The 15,521-nt window shown below is 39.4% G+C and overlaps 1 protein-coding gene across 2 annotated transcripts; it reads left to right on the top strand.

Annotated features, from left to right (window-relative positions):
* The first annotated feature begins 680 nt into the window (after positions 1–680).
* Positions 681–13,334, top strand: LOC139471217 (chloride intracellular channel protein 1-like). 2 transcript variants are annotated; one of them, XM_071253507.1, is made up of 2 exons: positions 681–786; positions 11,919–13,334. In XM_071253507.1, exon 2 carries the CDS (start codon positions 11,971–11,973, stop codon positions 12,730–12,732), a length of 762 nt encoding a protein of 253 aa, XP_071109608.1. In that variant the 5' UTR covers positions 681–786; positions 11,919–11,970; the 3' UTR covers positions 12,733–13,334. The 2 variants fall into 2 exon arrangements, with proteins under 2 accessions (XP_071109608.1, XP_071109609.1); XM_071253508.1 differs by lacking the exon at positions 681–786 and adding an exon at positions 2,563–2,638.
* Positions 13,335–15,521: the final 2,187 nt, after the last annotated feature.

Here is a 15,521-nt window from a genome sequence, read left to right as displayed (position 1 = left end):
TGGCATGGAAGGGAAATAAAACTCCTAGCCACAATTATTTACAGTCAATAAGTGTTCCCTCTGCCATAAACAAATATTGCGAAAAACCCAATCTCGGTTGACTTGAAAGTTTGAAATAAAGAATGAATAAATGTTTAATTTTCATTCAACAATGATTTAATTTTTTTATAAATAATTTTTTAATTGTCAATCAACTTTCCATAGTATCTAATGAACCCAAACATGCCAAATTCAGGTATATGTATAACAATGTCTGTTATCATTTGTTTATGGTTAAAAAAATATCTCCAATTTCATTTACAAAGGCTTATTATTCACAGTGTTATTTCACTTATATGTCGTAGATATTCATGTTTAGGTCACTTAAATGTTTCTATTTCATTGTAAGCCAACTTCTATGATCATTTAGTACAGTAATAAAATTTTTTTAGTTGGTTACAATGGCTAGCTGAACATATATGTACCAAGTACGTGCTATATCCTGATTAGGTCATAAATACGGTGTTTCTACATACTATTCCCAGTAGCCCACAAGATAAAGTCAACATTGACTGGCGTAGGCCAACTGAGGTGGCGGAGGCGATGGTCGTGATTGGCTAATAGCCAGCTGGTATATATAAGATGTATATATGCCGGTTGGGGAGCTATACTGGGCACTGCTGGCGAGTTGCTAGATACTGTGTAGTTCATTGTGAACACTGGCTATTAGCATTTCAGCTGGAGTATACAGATTTTTGTTGTTGAGAAGGAATACCTTGTTTTTTTCTGCCTACTTCCTAAGCACTGGTAAGCCGGTTTCATTTAGATGTTTTTTGTTGTTAAGATACATTCAGTTAGTCGTGATATCACCAAACTTACACCAGGTGGAGCTTCATTGTTTCATGTGTTCACTGAGTTGGAGTTTTTAGTCTGCCAGTCCTTATAATGATAACTTATAGCAAAACGTTTAAATTGACAAGGGCTAGTGCCAGTTTCTAATGCTGCATTTATTGAAGTCATGTCTTTATGTGGGACAAAAGGATTAATTACTGTTGACTGGTGTTAAATGATATTAAATCTGTCTGAGTCATAGATCTGATGCATTTGTTTTTAACAATGCAGGCAAAACATTTGTTTGAGACTTTAGATACATAGCTATTTGTACCATGAATGTATGACAAGTACATATACAGGGTTCACTCCAGGAAATTTCTGACATGGGCCCTTTATGTTTTTCTGGTGTCCCCTGCTTTGATATTGCTGGAATATTTTTCAAGAGCGGTGTAAAACCATTCTCAATCATACTCAGTGTCACTTGTATCTAAAATTATCAAATCACTGATGAAATCAAATCACGCTTTATCACTATTCTGACAGTATTTGCATAAAAGGGCCTACATTATCAAATTGTGGAGAATCTGTTTATGATAACATTTCTTCCCACCCAAAGATGTATAGCTTGAACATGAAGCAGATTGCTTTTGATGAATGGATTATGATGCCTGTGGCGTCAATTTACCAAGAGCATCCATGAAATGTATATTTCATATTATTATGTGTTGATTTTATTCTGGTGTGGGTTCCATTTCAACAGCTTAAGAAATTTGCACTAGTCCTGCCAAACAGCCCAATAGTTAAGGTGGCATAATGACCAGTAGAAATTTGTCATTTTTAAGGTTTTGCTATATGTTATCATTATAAGGACTAGTGGACTAAAATATTAGTTTCTACTGCTGTTCAAGGTGAAAATTATGTATCTGTCTGTAGATCATTTTCAAATTCCATGACAACATTGTTGATGTAACAAATGTTACATTTGGGATAACACTTTCTTAGTAAAGTACAGATTCTCGTACTTTGGGGGGTTGAGTCCCCATCCAAGATTCGAATCCCGGATGGGACTCAACCACAAAAAGTAATAGAATCTGTACTTTACTGAGAAAGTGGTATCCCAAACTTAACATTTGTTACCATTGGTTACGTTTGACCATTGTGTATTCATAACATTGTTGGACCCGTGAAGATCTGGGGTAGAATAGGTCTTCAGCAACGCCAACCCATGCTTGCCATTAAAGGCGACTATGAATGTCGTAAGGGGCGACTAACGGGATCGGGTGGTCAGGCTTGCTGACTTGGTTTGAAGCATGTCATCAATCCCAATTGCCTGGTTCGATGCACATGTTATCAATCTCTGGATTGTCTGGTCCAGACTCGATTATTTACAGACCGCCGTCATATAGCTGGAATATTGCTGAGTGCGGCGTAAAACAACAAACCAACAATCATAACATTGTTGATAATTAGCAATGATTGCATCAGCTACCCTACATCACAACCGACATGCAGACACCCCCCCCCCCCCCCCAGTCATATACATGCATGCGGAGAGAATGATACATGTGAATAGGTCTTTCTTATCACGATGACACAGCCTTGGGGTGAAATACACTCTATCATGGTGATACTTCCTCCTTATTCCAGCTGAATTCTCATTACTTGTATTAATTAGCCTGTGAGAGCCTGGATTAGCACAGCGCTGTGGTAATGGCCCATCGTAGTCCATTAGGAGATTAGCCGGGTGTATGTTGGTTCGTGGCCACAGATATACTCACTCGTAGGAGAGCTTTCTTCGTATGTTTAGAGGCTTACTGCTGGCAGGGTAAGTATTTCTGGTACCTGGTACTATTAGTGATTTGGTATCATTTGGAGTGGATATTTTAGGTCTGTTCTATTTGCAGTGTTTATAGGCAGTGTTAGACATTACCACCAGTCCTGTAGTCCTTCCAAACTGCCCAATAGTTAAGGTATCATAAGGACTAGTAGAAATGTCCCATTTTGAAGGGTTTTGCTATATGCTGGTGGACTATAAATGTTAGTTTCTTATCTATGTCAGTCTGTGTCAAAAACTAGCCCGAACTTCGCTATTGTTAGCTACTCTTACTGGACCAAACAGAAATTTATTAGACTCTGGCTTCAGACTACGAATAGGAAGTAAAGTCACAGACTGAGGACTTGTTGTTTTCTCCCCAAATCTTGTTGTTTTATGTGAACAATTCGTTTGAAATGAGCTGTGGACTAGTTGGATATGTTATTTTTTTCCACATTGACTGACAAGATCACTTACTTTGGAATCCTAGATAAATCCCTGGGGATACCTATCTTGATGTTAGAGTTGGGTACCATGTGAAATCTGAAGTAAACTTGATATGTTAAGAAAATGACCTGTCAAGATCTGGGGAAGAATAGGTCTTAAGCAACCCATGATTGTTGTAAGAAGCGACTTAATGGGATTGGGTGGTCAGCCTCGCTGACTTGGTTGATGCGTGTCATCGTATTTCAATTGCGTGGATCGATGCTAATATTGTTCACTGGACTGTCTGGTCCAGACTCGATTAATTACAGACCGCCGTCATATAGCTTGAATATTGCTGAGTGTGGCATTAAACAAACAAACAAATACAAAATAGAAAACATTTCATCATGGGCTACTGTTCATTTCCTTTGACAATGATCATCATGAGAGGAAATGAATAATGGTAGCCAATCTAATACATATTTAGTAGATTTGAGTTAATTAAAGAGACAGTGGAAACTGTTAGTGGACATATATGAAGTCACCATCAAGTTTGATTTAATCCAAATTAGTCAAAAGCATCGAGATCAAAGTCATTAGGTGACCAGAGACCCAAGATGAGGTGAAATGGGGTTTCACGTGTGTGTCCGAACTAATGCCAGTTTGATAGTGTTAGCCCTCTGAGATACCATGCAACGGCTTAACATTAATACCCCACTCAGACACAGTATACTGACTCCGAGCCGACAAGTCCTTGTTTTATCCCCTTGATGAACACCAGGCAGGGTAACAACAAGTACCATCTTTTACCCACCCGCTTTTGGCATGACACGGCCGGGGATAAAACCCCGGACCTCCTACTCCCCGGGCACTAGTGATAATACCCTAAACAATTCGTACTGCTGATTAGTTGATTTGAGGAAGTTGATAATATCAGTATTTTATCCAGGGATTGAAATTCCTTGTATTTTAGTGCCAATGACATAGGTAGAATGAGTTCAACGAGGCTGGAGGGCACACTTAGAAATTACATTTTTGACGACCAGAGATTTGTCTTGGATTTTAATTAACTAGCTTGGCAGACAAATTGGAAGAAAAATATCTTAATAACTAGCTGAGCTTACTAGACCGATCAGAATCTTACATGACTTTGCTTCAGACTAGAGGGTAAAGTCACAGACTGATGATACTCACAAATATTTATGGTGGATCAAAAGTACTCATCTATTTGACACACTTTGATTCCAAAAGGCACACCTAAGCATCTTTATATACCCTGTGCCACACCTGAAAGGAAACAATGTATCTATGCTTGCTAGCTGTTACTACAAATCCCTGCACATCAATCTTCCCAGAAGTCTAAGACTCGCAGTCGGTCAAATGGATCCTTGTGTTTTAATAACTGAATTCTTAGTTGATGACAAAAATTGTGATTTACCATGTATTAATGGTGAGTATGTTTTTGTACTGCTTGGAATGAGAATCTATTGCCAAGCTTTGGACCTCAACTGAACTGCTTGCTGCAATATGGGTTATTAAGCCTAATGGGGCTTAATCCAGGAAGTCATTCGGTCCCTGAAGCCTCATGCCTTTAGGTATTGATCTGGAATAGAACGGGAATCTTCATATTACAACATTAGGTTTATACTGAGGACCCATTGACTTTCATCCCTAGTGAGCACTGTTAAGTATTAATGAGGGAAGTAAACCCAGGGATACACCTTAACCTGGAACACAAGCCTGGATAGTGATAACATATCGGGATGTTAAGTGTTAAGTCCAGACCAGTGTTTGAAATATACAAAGTTTCCAGGCAGCCATCAGGACCCATTGATTTAAGAAGTAGACTGACATTTAGTCTCTAAATGAACTATTTTACCAAAGAAAACAGTTGTCAACTTATAGATTCTTTATTTTCACATGATACTGCAGTAATCTAGACTTGCATGGCTGTAGTGGATGTATTTGTTTCAGGGTCTGTATGGCAGACTTACTTAAGAAGCTGCAGGCCCTGACTAAACCCTTCAGGCCCTCTGTTAAAAAACTAGCTTTTTGTGACAAATACATTAACACGTCAAGTTATTTCAGACCCATATAGATTTGAAGCTAAGGGCCCACCTCAAGGTCTACCTGCCACAGGTGCTTGTTTCAAATGCTGTTTAATTCACAAACCACCATCATCTAGCTGGAATATTGGTGAATACAGCGTAAACAACAAACAAACATAGGGACACCCAGAGCTCCAGATACGCTGCGCATCTGCGTAAAATACACATCAGAAATGCAGAAATACGCAGTAAAATCAAATCCCAGCGTATCAAATACGCAACGAACATTACAGATAAGCTACAAAAATTAAACTTGTGCGTATCATCAAAATATTGTGAAGTTACCCTGCCTATTCGATTAGCTAATCAGCAACTTATTTTAAAATTATAAACGGGCATTCCGTCAACCTTTCCAAACTCCACGATGACAGTTACATCATGATCATTTGCCATCACACTTTCTTGTGGAAGTATCGTGGTATTTTTGAGTCCTATAAAGAACCCACACGACACCAGTTTGCAGGGACTAGATGAATAGTGTTTTTAAATATTTAACTTAAATACCCAGATGTGTAAAAACTAGTGGGTAACAGAAATTTGAATACCCAGATAGAATTGCTGATACCCAATGATATTAAAATGCATGGGTAAAATACCCACAACACCGAAAGCTTATCTGGAGCTCTGGACACCCCTCAAGAAGCTGGGAACTCTACTAGCCCTTAGGATACCTTTAACATAAAACAAACTGACTCAGACAGAGAGCTAGAGCTTTTATCTCTGTAATCCCTGTAGGTTTGCATAGCAGATGAATCTTGTATGGTTGAGTTTTATCACGCTTGGATTTGGGTGGAGATTGTAAAATATGCATTGTGAGTATTGTCTGAATCACAATGACCTATCATGAAAGAGACAAGAATAGCTCCATGCTGTCGACACATGGGGCAGGATCTCACCTACGGCAGTGTGTACGGTCAGGTCATAAGTCAACACGAGGGGTCAGAGGTAACACCCAAGCATGACTTGGATATCACCAGAGCCACCCTCTGCGAAGCATCTCGACTGGGGGCGGGACATCGCGACTGGGGGGCACAATATGACTCATTCCAGTGGAAACACAATAAACATTAACGGAGATTTAGAACAATCAAATTTGACATTTGAAGGTTCCGTTGAAGAGCTGTTAGTGTTTGTTGACACTGAGCCATGGGATGCGCCGATGTATCTAACACATGTAGTTGGAATCGGCATAACAAGCATCACCCCATTTATTTAATAAATAGGGAAGGTTTGTCTTTGTTTCTTCTACAAAATAAGATGTAACTTTTGCATAACAGACTTAGATAAATATTACCAGGTAATGCAGGGATACACTAGGCCGCTAGTCTGTTAGTACAAGACAAGTAAAAGTCTAGAGGTGCTAGTTTTGACCCACTTGTCCAAGATACGCTAAGTACGAGTTCGATAACTAATAGTGTCTACTCCTGTCATGTTTTCTGGTAGTTAGGTAGGACCAGGGGCAACAAAAAGACGAAAAGAAGGTTTGGCTGGGCACCTACATCAGAGTGAGATTTCACAACTTAATGTGACAAATAGCTCACTTTTTTTATTCTTTGATGTATTCATGGTATAAGATGAGACGGAAATTTCACCTTGATTTTGGAGTGACGAGATGTGATTAATAGATGTTGTAGTCTATATTTGTTGAACTCGAGCAAGTGGTAATTGTATGTCCGTATTTCTATTTCAGTTCCGTATCTCTTGTTTTGACAACCTCGATGTTTGAACGAGTCAGGTCCTGATTAATGTGTGTTTTAGTTTTTTCGGTTGAGCTCCGAGCAAATCGTAATTATCTGTCTGAATCTTAAATTCAGTTTTGTATGTACTCTGTTTGATGACAAAAAGCATAAAGAGATAATTTGATTACTTACATTTGCAAAGTTTATTGTTGTTTCATTACAGGGTTAGAAACTCAGGGGGTCATATTGTCCTTGAGGAATGCTGTTATAGTATTTTTATCCTTGGTCTACCCAAGTCGGGCTCTTATATTTCATGTTTATTTTGAACATTTGCGATGTTGCACTTTGCCTCTGTAGACTGTATTCCAGTCGTCCCTCGACAGACACACTCGAAACAACTCTGTCAATACTGCAGTTTGTTTTGCTCCAGTGACACTAATTTAATCACCTAGCAGTGAGTTAACTACCCTTTTTTTAATTCCATGTGTGAAGGTGCATAACCATCGTATCATCCCCCTGACATATAACCTGCAACAGTTTTGTATGGAATTTTTCAGCCAGACAAAATGTGTATCAATGCTGAGCCTTTCGCACATTATATTTCTACATGTCACATTCCCTTGAGATTGAAGTGGCATCATGCTTGTTTGATATTTTTCAGCCAAACAAAATATGTATCTATTCTGAACATTCTAATATTGCATTTCATGTTTTGTTTGTTTCCACGACAACAAATATGAACTACTTTGTGGAAGCAGGCTAATATAAGACTACTTGGGAACAATATTACTCCAAAATAGTTCCATGTGTACGACGCATGGTGACATTTCAAGCGTGTGTTGACAATCTAGCTCATTCAAATCATGAGCACGTTTTTTTAGTGGACAGAGGTCAGGAAGCTAGTTGTCAGGCCCATTGTGCCAGGGTTGAATGTTTGCTGGGGCAGTGCTCAACTCCTGTTTTGGAGTATGATTGCTCAACTTGGCTTTGTGCTGACGTCTCCTGTTATAGGCAGAGAAATACAGGGTTCACTCTAGGAATTTTCTGACATGGGTCCTTTATGTGAAAATTTCAAATATTCCAAAGGTATACTACTCACTTGCCCATGAAGCACAATGTTAAGATGTCCCATTGTATTTGAAAATGTGGGCCTTTTATTCAAATTTAGGGGCTAAAAGCACAAGGCCCCAACATATAATTATCCCTGGAAATACCATGTGCCGACTTGTCATGGTAGACTGTTTGACAAGTACATTATTCCATTTTAGTTGTCTGTGGACCTGATTTACAAATTCTTTTGAAACCAAATTGGAGTTTTAATGCACACTAGTATTCAGTGTTCAAGATTAAGCATAAATGGTCACAGGGCCTCATGTGTTGGAAATGAAACATGATTTCATCCTCATGTGTTAAAAACTCATAAAAACATGAAGTGAATGGTCCTAGTCATTGCCTCAATGTTTAACATTAAATACTTAGGTTCAACATGTTCAAATACAATCGGAGAAGCCCTCAAGATTCACAGGCCCCAGTTTTTGAAAACTGGGTCTGTTTTCATAACGCTATATGTTAAAAAATAATGATAAGTAAGGCAGAGTTAGAACTCAAGGCTAGTATCATTTCCTGTGGACTAGTACAAATTTCCCAATTTCTGCATTGTTTTTACATTACGAGAGCATTTTTCTTGATTGGGAAAATTATCCAACCTAACTGTTTGATTGTTTATGTGTTGTTTAACGCCCCACTCAGCAATATTCCAGCTATATAATGGCAGTCTGTAAATAAGCGAGTCTGAACCAGACAATCCAGTGATTGACATCATGAGCGATTGGGATATGATGACATGCATCAACCAAGTCAGCAGGCCTGCCCACCCGATGCCATTAGTCGCCTCTTGCGACAAGCATGCATTCTAAGATCAGTTGTTAAAATATTTATTTGATACAGGAAATGAGTTTTGATATTGCTCCGTTGTCATACAGCCAGTCTGGCCTCCACCTGCTCCATGTGTAGCAGGATATATAAACTCATTACACATCTTAGCCTCTTCACCTGAACATGGGATAGTTTACAGTGGCTGGTGTAGACAGATAGTGCGGACATGTTGAACTGTATACTGAGTATAACATAAACTTGCAAGGATGCTTGGAGGGGAATATTGCTGCAAGGCTTTGTTCACAGCACAGAGTGAGTGAGTTGGGTTAGCTTGGCATTGAACAGTATTCCAGTTATATCATAGCATGTCACCAGGATGTGGGAGGAAAGCCTGAAGTAATGCAGGTCTCTGATGTTACCACTTTGGTGAAATCCATGAGCATTGGTATTGTTCCCATAAAGCTAGAAATATAATCAGGATGGACCAGGATTCAAACTTAGGATCACAGGTCTCTGGCATGTCCAAGGGACGCAACTCTGCACAGCGAATTGCAGAGCCTCCTATGACTGAGCTACCTGTTCCTCTCACACCCTCGGATAGTAACATACAGTAGATAATCTTTTTGTGCTTGTGTTCTGTGGCATAGAATGATTAATTAGGTATGATGCAGTCCGTGCCAAAACCTTTTGACACTACCAGCCCGAACGTGGCCTTCTACATCATTTTCAGTAGAAGTTAGTGTTATCATTCAGCAATAGAAACAACAAATTTTTGTCAACAAGTCCTTATAAGGATAACATATAGCAAAACCCTTCAAAATGGCAAATTTCTACTGGTCCTAATGATACCTGAACTATTGGTCACTTTGTCAAGGACTTTAGGACTAGTGCCAATTCTATGGGTGTCATTAATGTGGGACCCGTGAAGATCCCCGTAGAATAGGTCATCAGCAACCCATGCTTGTCGACTATGCTTGTCGTAAGAGGGGACTTATGGGATCGGGTGTTGAGGCTTGCTGACTTGCATGTCATTGTATCCCAAATGCATGGATCGATGCTCATAGTGTCAATCATCGGATTGCCTGGTCCAGATTCGATAATTTACAGACCGCCATCATATAGCTGGAATATTGCTGAGTGCGGCGTTAAACAACAAACAAACAAACAAACATTTATGTGGACTATAGCTGAGTCAGTTGACAAGACCCAACAGAAGTGATGATGCATGCTGGAACCTTGAACATCCCAAAGCTGATTACCCGAAACGTGCCCTTTAGATTGTATTTAGTGACAGTCAGCTGATAGTGTACAGTAATGCTTGGAGTAATGTGATGATAGGTAGAAGCATGCCAGTGGATAATGGAGGGATTCCGGCAGGCTTAGCAGTCCACTGTAGGGACGAGAGTAGACTATGTCCCGAGGACACATCAGCTCTAAGCTGCTGTGAGTCTGACCCTATCAGGAAGTACATAGTGGTTGCATCGGCTTGACAGGGAAATATTTGGAAGATTTGTTCACATTGTGAAATTTGCTACGGACATGTTGCTCTCATAAGTATGTCTTGTGGAAGATAGTCTTCCGTGTTATTTTTTTACTTCTTCTTTATACGCTATTGTGTTAATCATGGTTTAACGATGTGAAAGCTTTTTTAGTCATTGCGTGCTTGGAAGATGACTCTCGAGATGGGATGGAAATATGTTGGGTTCTACTTCCACTAGGCAGTTTGTGGGTTATGTAAAATAAAAAATAACTTTCGGTTAAGGTCAGATGAGTTTCAGGAGGGCTTGCAATTGCGAAATTATGTGTGCGCATGCTGTTGAACATGGCTGACTGCACGATCACATGCGTTTGCTCACGGTGAAGTCTGGGAGGTCGTTCGCCTAGTAATGCAAGATGGCGTTGCACTTTGTACAAATGTTTGTCTTTGACCGGAATGGAAAGAATGATCTTCTAGATTAGACCTGCCTTCCAAAAGTTTCATTGCAATCTCAATATATTGACCCGGGTAGAGAGCAGGTCTTCAGCAACCCATGTTTTATGAAACGTAACAAGGCAACTATTCTTGTCATAAAAGGTGCAGAGCTCCAGACAACTTTTTGAACAATTGAGTTTTACTCAAATGTTTCTATTTTAATTGGGTTATGACATTTTTCATTGGTTAACCAATATTTTTTCACTCATCTATTCATCACACTATTGGATTTTTCCCAAAATAAGATGACATTTTGAGATTTTAAAAAATATAAGTAATGTGTTTCGGAAATTAGCTCCATTGTAGGCATGCTGAAAAAGCTTCATTTGGTACATGTATTTACACATGCTGTTTTATATACACATGAGTTTTTCATTTAATGCGTTTCTGTACGCAAGTTAATTGAAAGTAATGGGGTTTGGATCATATTTGGGGGGTATTTTCCGCAAATACATATCTTATCTGTTGCTCTGATGGCGACTAATGGGATCGGGTGGTCAGGCTCGCTGACTTGGTTGATGCATGTCATTGTATCCCAGTTGTGTAGATCGATGCTCATGATGTCAATCACTGGATTTTCTGGTCCAGACTGGATTATTTACAGACTGCCGTCATCTAGCTGGAATATTGCTGAGTCGTGCATTAAAACAACAAACAAACAAACAAATATTTTCAATATTAACAAACAAATATTTTCAATATTAACAATAAACACTTTGTTACCATGAAACATCAATCTATGAACTCTTCATACTTGTGATGAAATTAAATGTCTGGATAGGGTTGTATTGATCCCCGGTGACACCACTTTTGATGCTGTGCCTTGAGAGCAAGGCTGGCCTTTTGTTCAGGAAGGAGTTGTCTCGTGATCACAGCCCTCATGAACACGCCTGTTACACATTCAGTTCGCAAGTTTAGCCACTGGTCTGACGCACGAGTTTGGTAAAATTGTGATTGGTCTTGTAAGCAAAGAGAATGAAAATAGTCAATTCCCTAACACCCTAATCTACTGAAGTTTAGACTAGTAGACATAAATGATTTGGCTCAGACTGCACATTGGAGACAACCATGTAAATAAATTACTGCGATATGCTAATAATAGAGCCGAACCACGATCTCACTCACTCATACTAGGAAATTAGCACTGACTTTTAGATCATGATAGCTACACAGTTCTGCTTATTGTTAATGCATTGCCAGATATTTATATATAGAATGTTTTTGTTTTTCAGTTATTGAGAGTGACAAAGCAAAAGCAATTTAAAGGAGGCGAAGAAAAACAAGATGAGTGCGAAGAAAGTGTCCCTGCCGTCCAATCACGTGGAACTCTATGTCAAGTCAGGCTGGGATGGACAGAGCTATGGCGCCTGTCCATTTTGCCAACGTTTCTACATGATCCTTGACCTTAAAGCTCAAGAAGGGACCTTGACCTACAAGGTCATCACGGTAAACCCAGCACGACCAACTGCTGATGTTAAGAGCTATGCCCACAAGCTCCCTGTCCTCAAACACGGAGATGAGGTGATTATGGATTCGGACGAAATGGTGCAGTACATCGACGACAACTTCCCCTATCCAGATTTACGGTACTCCAACAGAAAGGCCCATACTGTCTGCTTGGATGTATTCTCCAAGTTTAACTTCTTTATCAAGAATGTCAGCCACACATCGGAACCTTTGCTGAAGGAGCTTCACCAAATCGACAGTTTCATGAAGTCTGCTGGAACTAAATTTTTGTGTAGCGATGAACTTACTCATTTGGATTGTCTTATGCTACCAAAACTCCACCATGCACGAGTTGCATCCCAAGCCTTCAAAGATTTCGAAATCCCATCGAATATGACAGGATTGTTGCATTTGCTGAGGAATGCCTACTCCAACGAAACGTTCCGCAAGACGTGCCCCTCCGATCAGGAAATCGTACACCATTGGAGTACCAAAAGGGAGACAACTCCTCTTCCTAAGTCCAAGCAGCGATTCTACATGTTAGAAGGATCCCCCGTGTACTCTATGGATTTAGGCCAGGCCAATGGGCAAGTGTTTTAGATACATTTACACTGCTAACACTCTGGATGCCATGACTTGCCTGGGCCTCTGCTCCAGACCTCTGTGCCTGCTGGCCAGATTCCTGCATGTGACACAGCTTGACTGTTACTATGGTTACTAAGTATTATACTCCCAGCATGCAGTGGGTTTCCTGTCTTGTGATTTGAAGTTTTAAGACTCTTAGTCATAACCTTTGACCTCACTTGAAGTCATAATATCAGTTATGTTGTAATTTTTTTGAATTTTTATGACAAGCTCATTTTTCATAGAATCAAAATTGACCGTACCATTACCCATCCTTGCTTTGTGTTTGTCTTCGCATGTGTAGAAGATAGTTGTGTAGCTGTAGTCGGTCCTAGATAGATCTTTGACAGAGACAGATGGAATTCTTCACTTCATTCTCTTTTGCCTGTACTGTGAAGTTTATGAGGGTAGCAATACCAGCATGGTTATCATCGGAGTATCAGCTTCTTGTATTGATAGTCCCAGCCAAGTTTCATATGTCATGTCACTTAGGGTTAGAAGTCATTCTTTTTTATTCAATTGTCTGCAAAAATGATCTGCTACAGAGGTGCCATCTACCAAATGGTGAAAGGTGGTAGTCCACAAGGAAATATCACTAGTCCTGTTACAGAGGTGCCATCTACCTTATTGTAAAGTGGTAGTCCACAAGGAAATGTCATTAGTCCTGCTACAGAGGTGCCATCTACCCAATGGTAAAGTGGTAGTCCACAAGGAAATGTCACTATTCCTGCTACAGAGGTGCCATCTACCTAATGGTAAAGTGGTAGTCCACAAGGAAATGTCACTATTCCTGCTACAGAGGTGCCATCTACCCAATGGTAAAGTGGTAGTCCACAAGGAAATGTCACTAGTCCTGCTACAGAGGTGCCATCTACCTAATGGTAAAGTGGTAGTCCTCAAGGAAATGTCACTAGTCCTACCTGAATTGTACTAGTCTAAGGCTATCTGATTTATGTTAATTTTCAAACCCTGCTTACTGACATAAATAATACCTATACACAAGTATGTTATGTGATATGAAGTGATTAGTATACACCTTTCTGAGAGTATAACATTCGTTTGTTCATGGGTTCTCAAAAAGGCTGTGTATTGACCTGGATTTTGTATTGCAATATATTGCCATGATTTAACCTGTGTTGCGATTCACATTGCAATGTATTGCCAATTTACATTTTCATGAGTTAATCAGAGTTATACCAGTGTATTAATGTCAGATGCCATAAGTCAGTGTCCCTCACTATATTTTATTTTGAGTGACTAAATGTATTATAAAGAGATTAAAAAATAAAAACAAAACAAGAATTATTTGGGACAATGTCGAAATCATCTGCCATTTTTGTATCCCAGCAACGATCAAGGGTGATAATACGGTCACATGGTAGCGCCAGCTCCTTCCCAGCATGTGACACCTTCGCTATACTCTTGGTGTAGAGATTTCCGCGAATGGGCTATCTCTGTGAGGAACTTGATAGTAGTGTTGTGTACACGCTAATTGATAAAAAGATCATCAGAGGCAAGTTGTATCAGAAAAATACTATTTTCCATCTCCATATCGATTAGGAACACATAAATATACTTATTTATGTTTGCCCCAATATATTGCTACTATTACAAACGTATGGCAGTGCGTATTGCTGAAGATTTGCACCACAATATACCGATGTACCGGTAATACGGCACCCTTAGTTCTCAAGTCATTGTTGAAGGTTGACTTCTCATGTTTAGTATTGTGGCCAAGATACATAATACGCTGTTCCCATTAAGCCTGACAGAGATCCTTGTCATATTTCTTACGTAGCAGTGATAGAAAGTGGCACTAGTCCTGTAGTCCTTGCCAAACTGCCAATAGTTCAGGTGACATAAGGACTCTTAGAAATTTGCCATTTTTAAAGGTTTTGCTACATGTTATCATTATGGTGAGTTTCTATCGCTGTGTTAGAGTTAAAGATGTAAGGGGTCTGTAGATTCAAATACAATAGCAGAGGATCTGAAGGACCACAAGACCCCTGCTTAGTTTGAACACTGTGTGTGGTAGCTTTGTTGTCATGTTGTATTTAATTGTCATGATTGTCTTTTCTGACGGGGCCAGATAGAAGTGAGGTTGTGGTTCCAGTTGATCTTGGTTTCAGTAAGGGTATAAGTCGGCTTTTTCCTTTCTTTTGAAAATAATACCCTGAACTTGTTGGGGAAGTAGTGTAAATCTATGTAAGCTGAGGTTGGTGTATTTTCACGTGTGATGATTGTCTGTCACAAGAGCAGTGTCGCCAGAGACCACATAATAGATGTTATATGGTCTCTGGTACGGCTAATATAATGTTTGTGTCTACCGTGTCATTGGAACCACATCATTCCTCTAGGCTTGTTAGACACTTAGACCTAGCTCTTTGTTTCTGGACCTCTTTCTACATGATCTGTAATGACCACTGAGGCATGTTAGATGTTGGAATTGCTGTACTTAAATACATGTTTGTAGTTAGATTGTTACCAGATTTTGCATAGTTTTGATCAAATTCTACATAGATATGTAGACAGTAAACGGTTGCAGTTGTAGGGAAATGTTTGCTGTTTTCTTAAAGAACATGCAGATTTTCATATTTGTCTTTTTATTTTGTAAATAATGTAAGTTTCAGCAATGAGATTACAATGTTTGTGTTTGTTGCATTTTTCAGGAATGGTTGTACAGTTCTGTAGTTGTCCCATCCAGTCAAACATTGTTAGATCCAGTCACACATTGTCAAACCAAGTCACAGATTGTCCCATCCTGT

Source organism: Haliotis cracherodii, unplaced genomic scaffold (assembly GCF_022045235.1).
Source record: "Haliotis cracherodii isolate W230 unplaced genomic scaffold, xgHalCrac1.p SCAF_22, whole genome shotgun sequence".
Taxonomy (NCBI): domain Eukaryota; kingdom Metazoa; phylum Mollusca; class Gastropoda; order Lepetellida; family Haliotidae; genus Haliotis; species Haliotis cracherodii.
Note: the sequence above shows the minus strand (reverse complement) of the source record. Positions and strands in the feature narration are given on the sequence as shown.

Coding starts and splice junctions, on each gene's coding strand:
- LOC139471217 (XM_071253507.1), top strand. CDS start 11,971: ATGAGTGCGAAGAAAGTGTCCCTGCCGTCCAATCACGTGGAACTCTAT.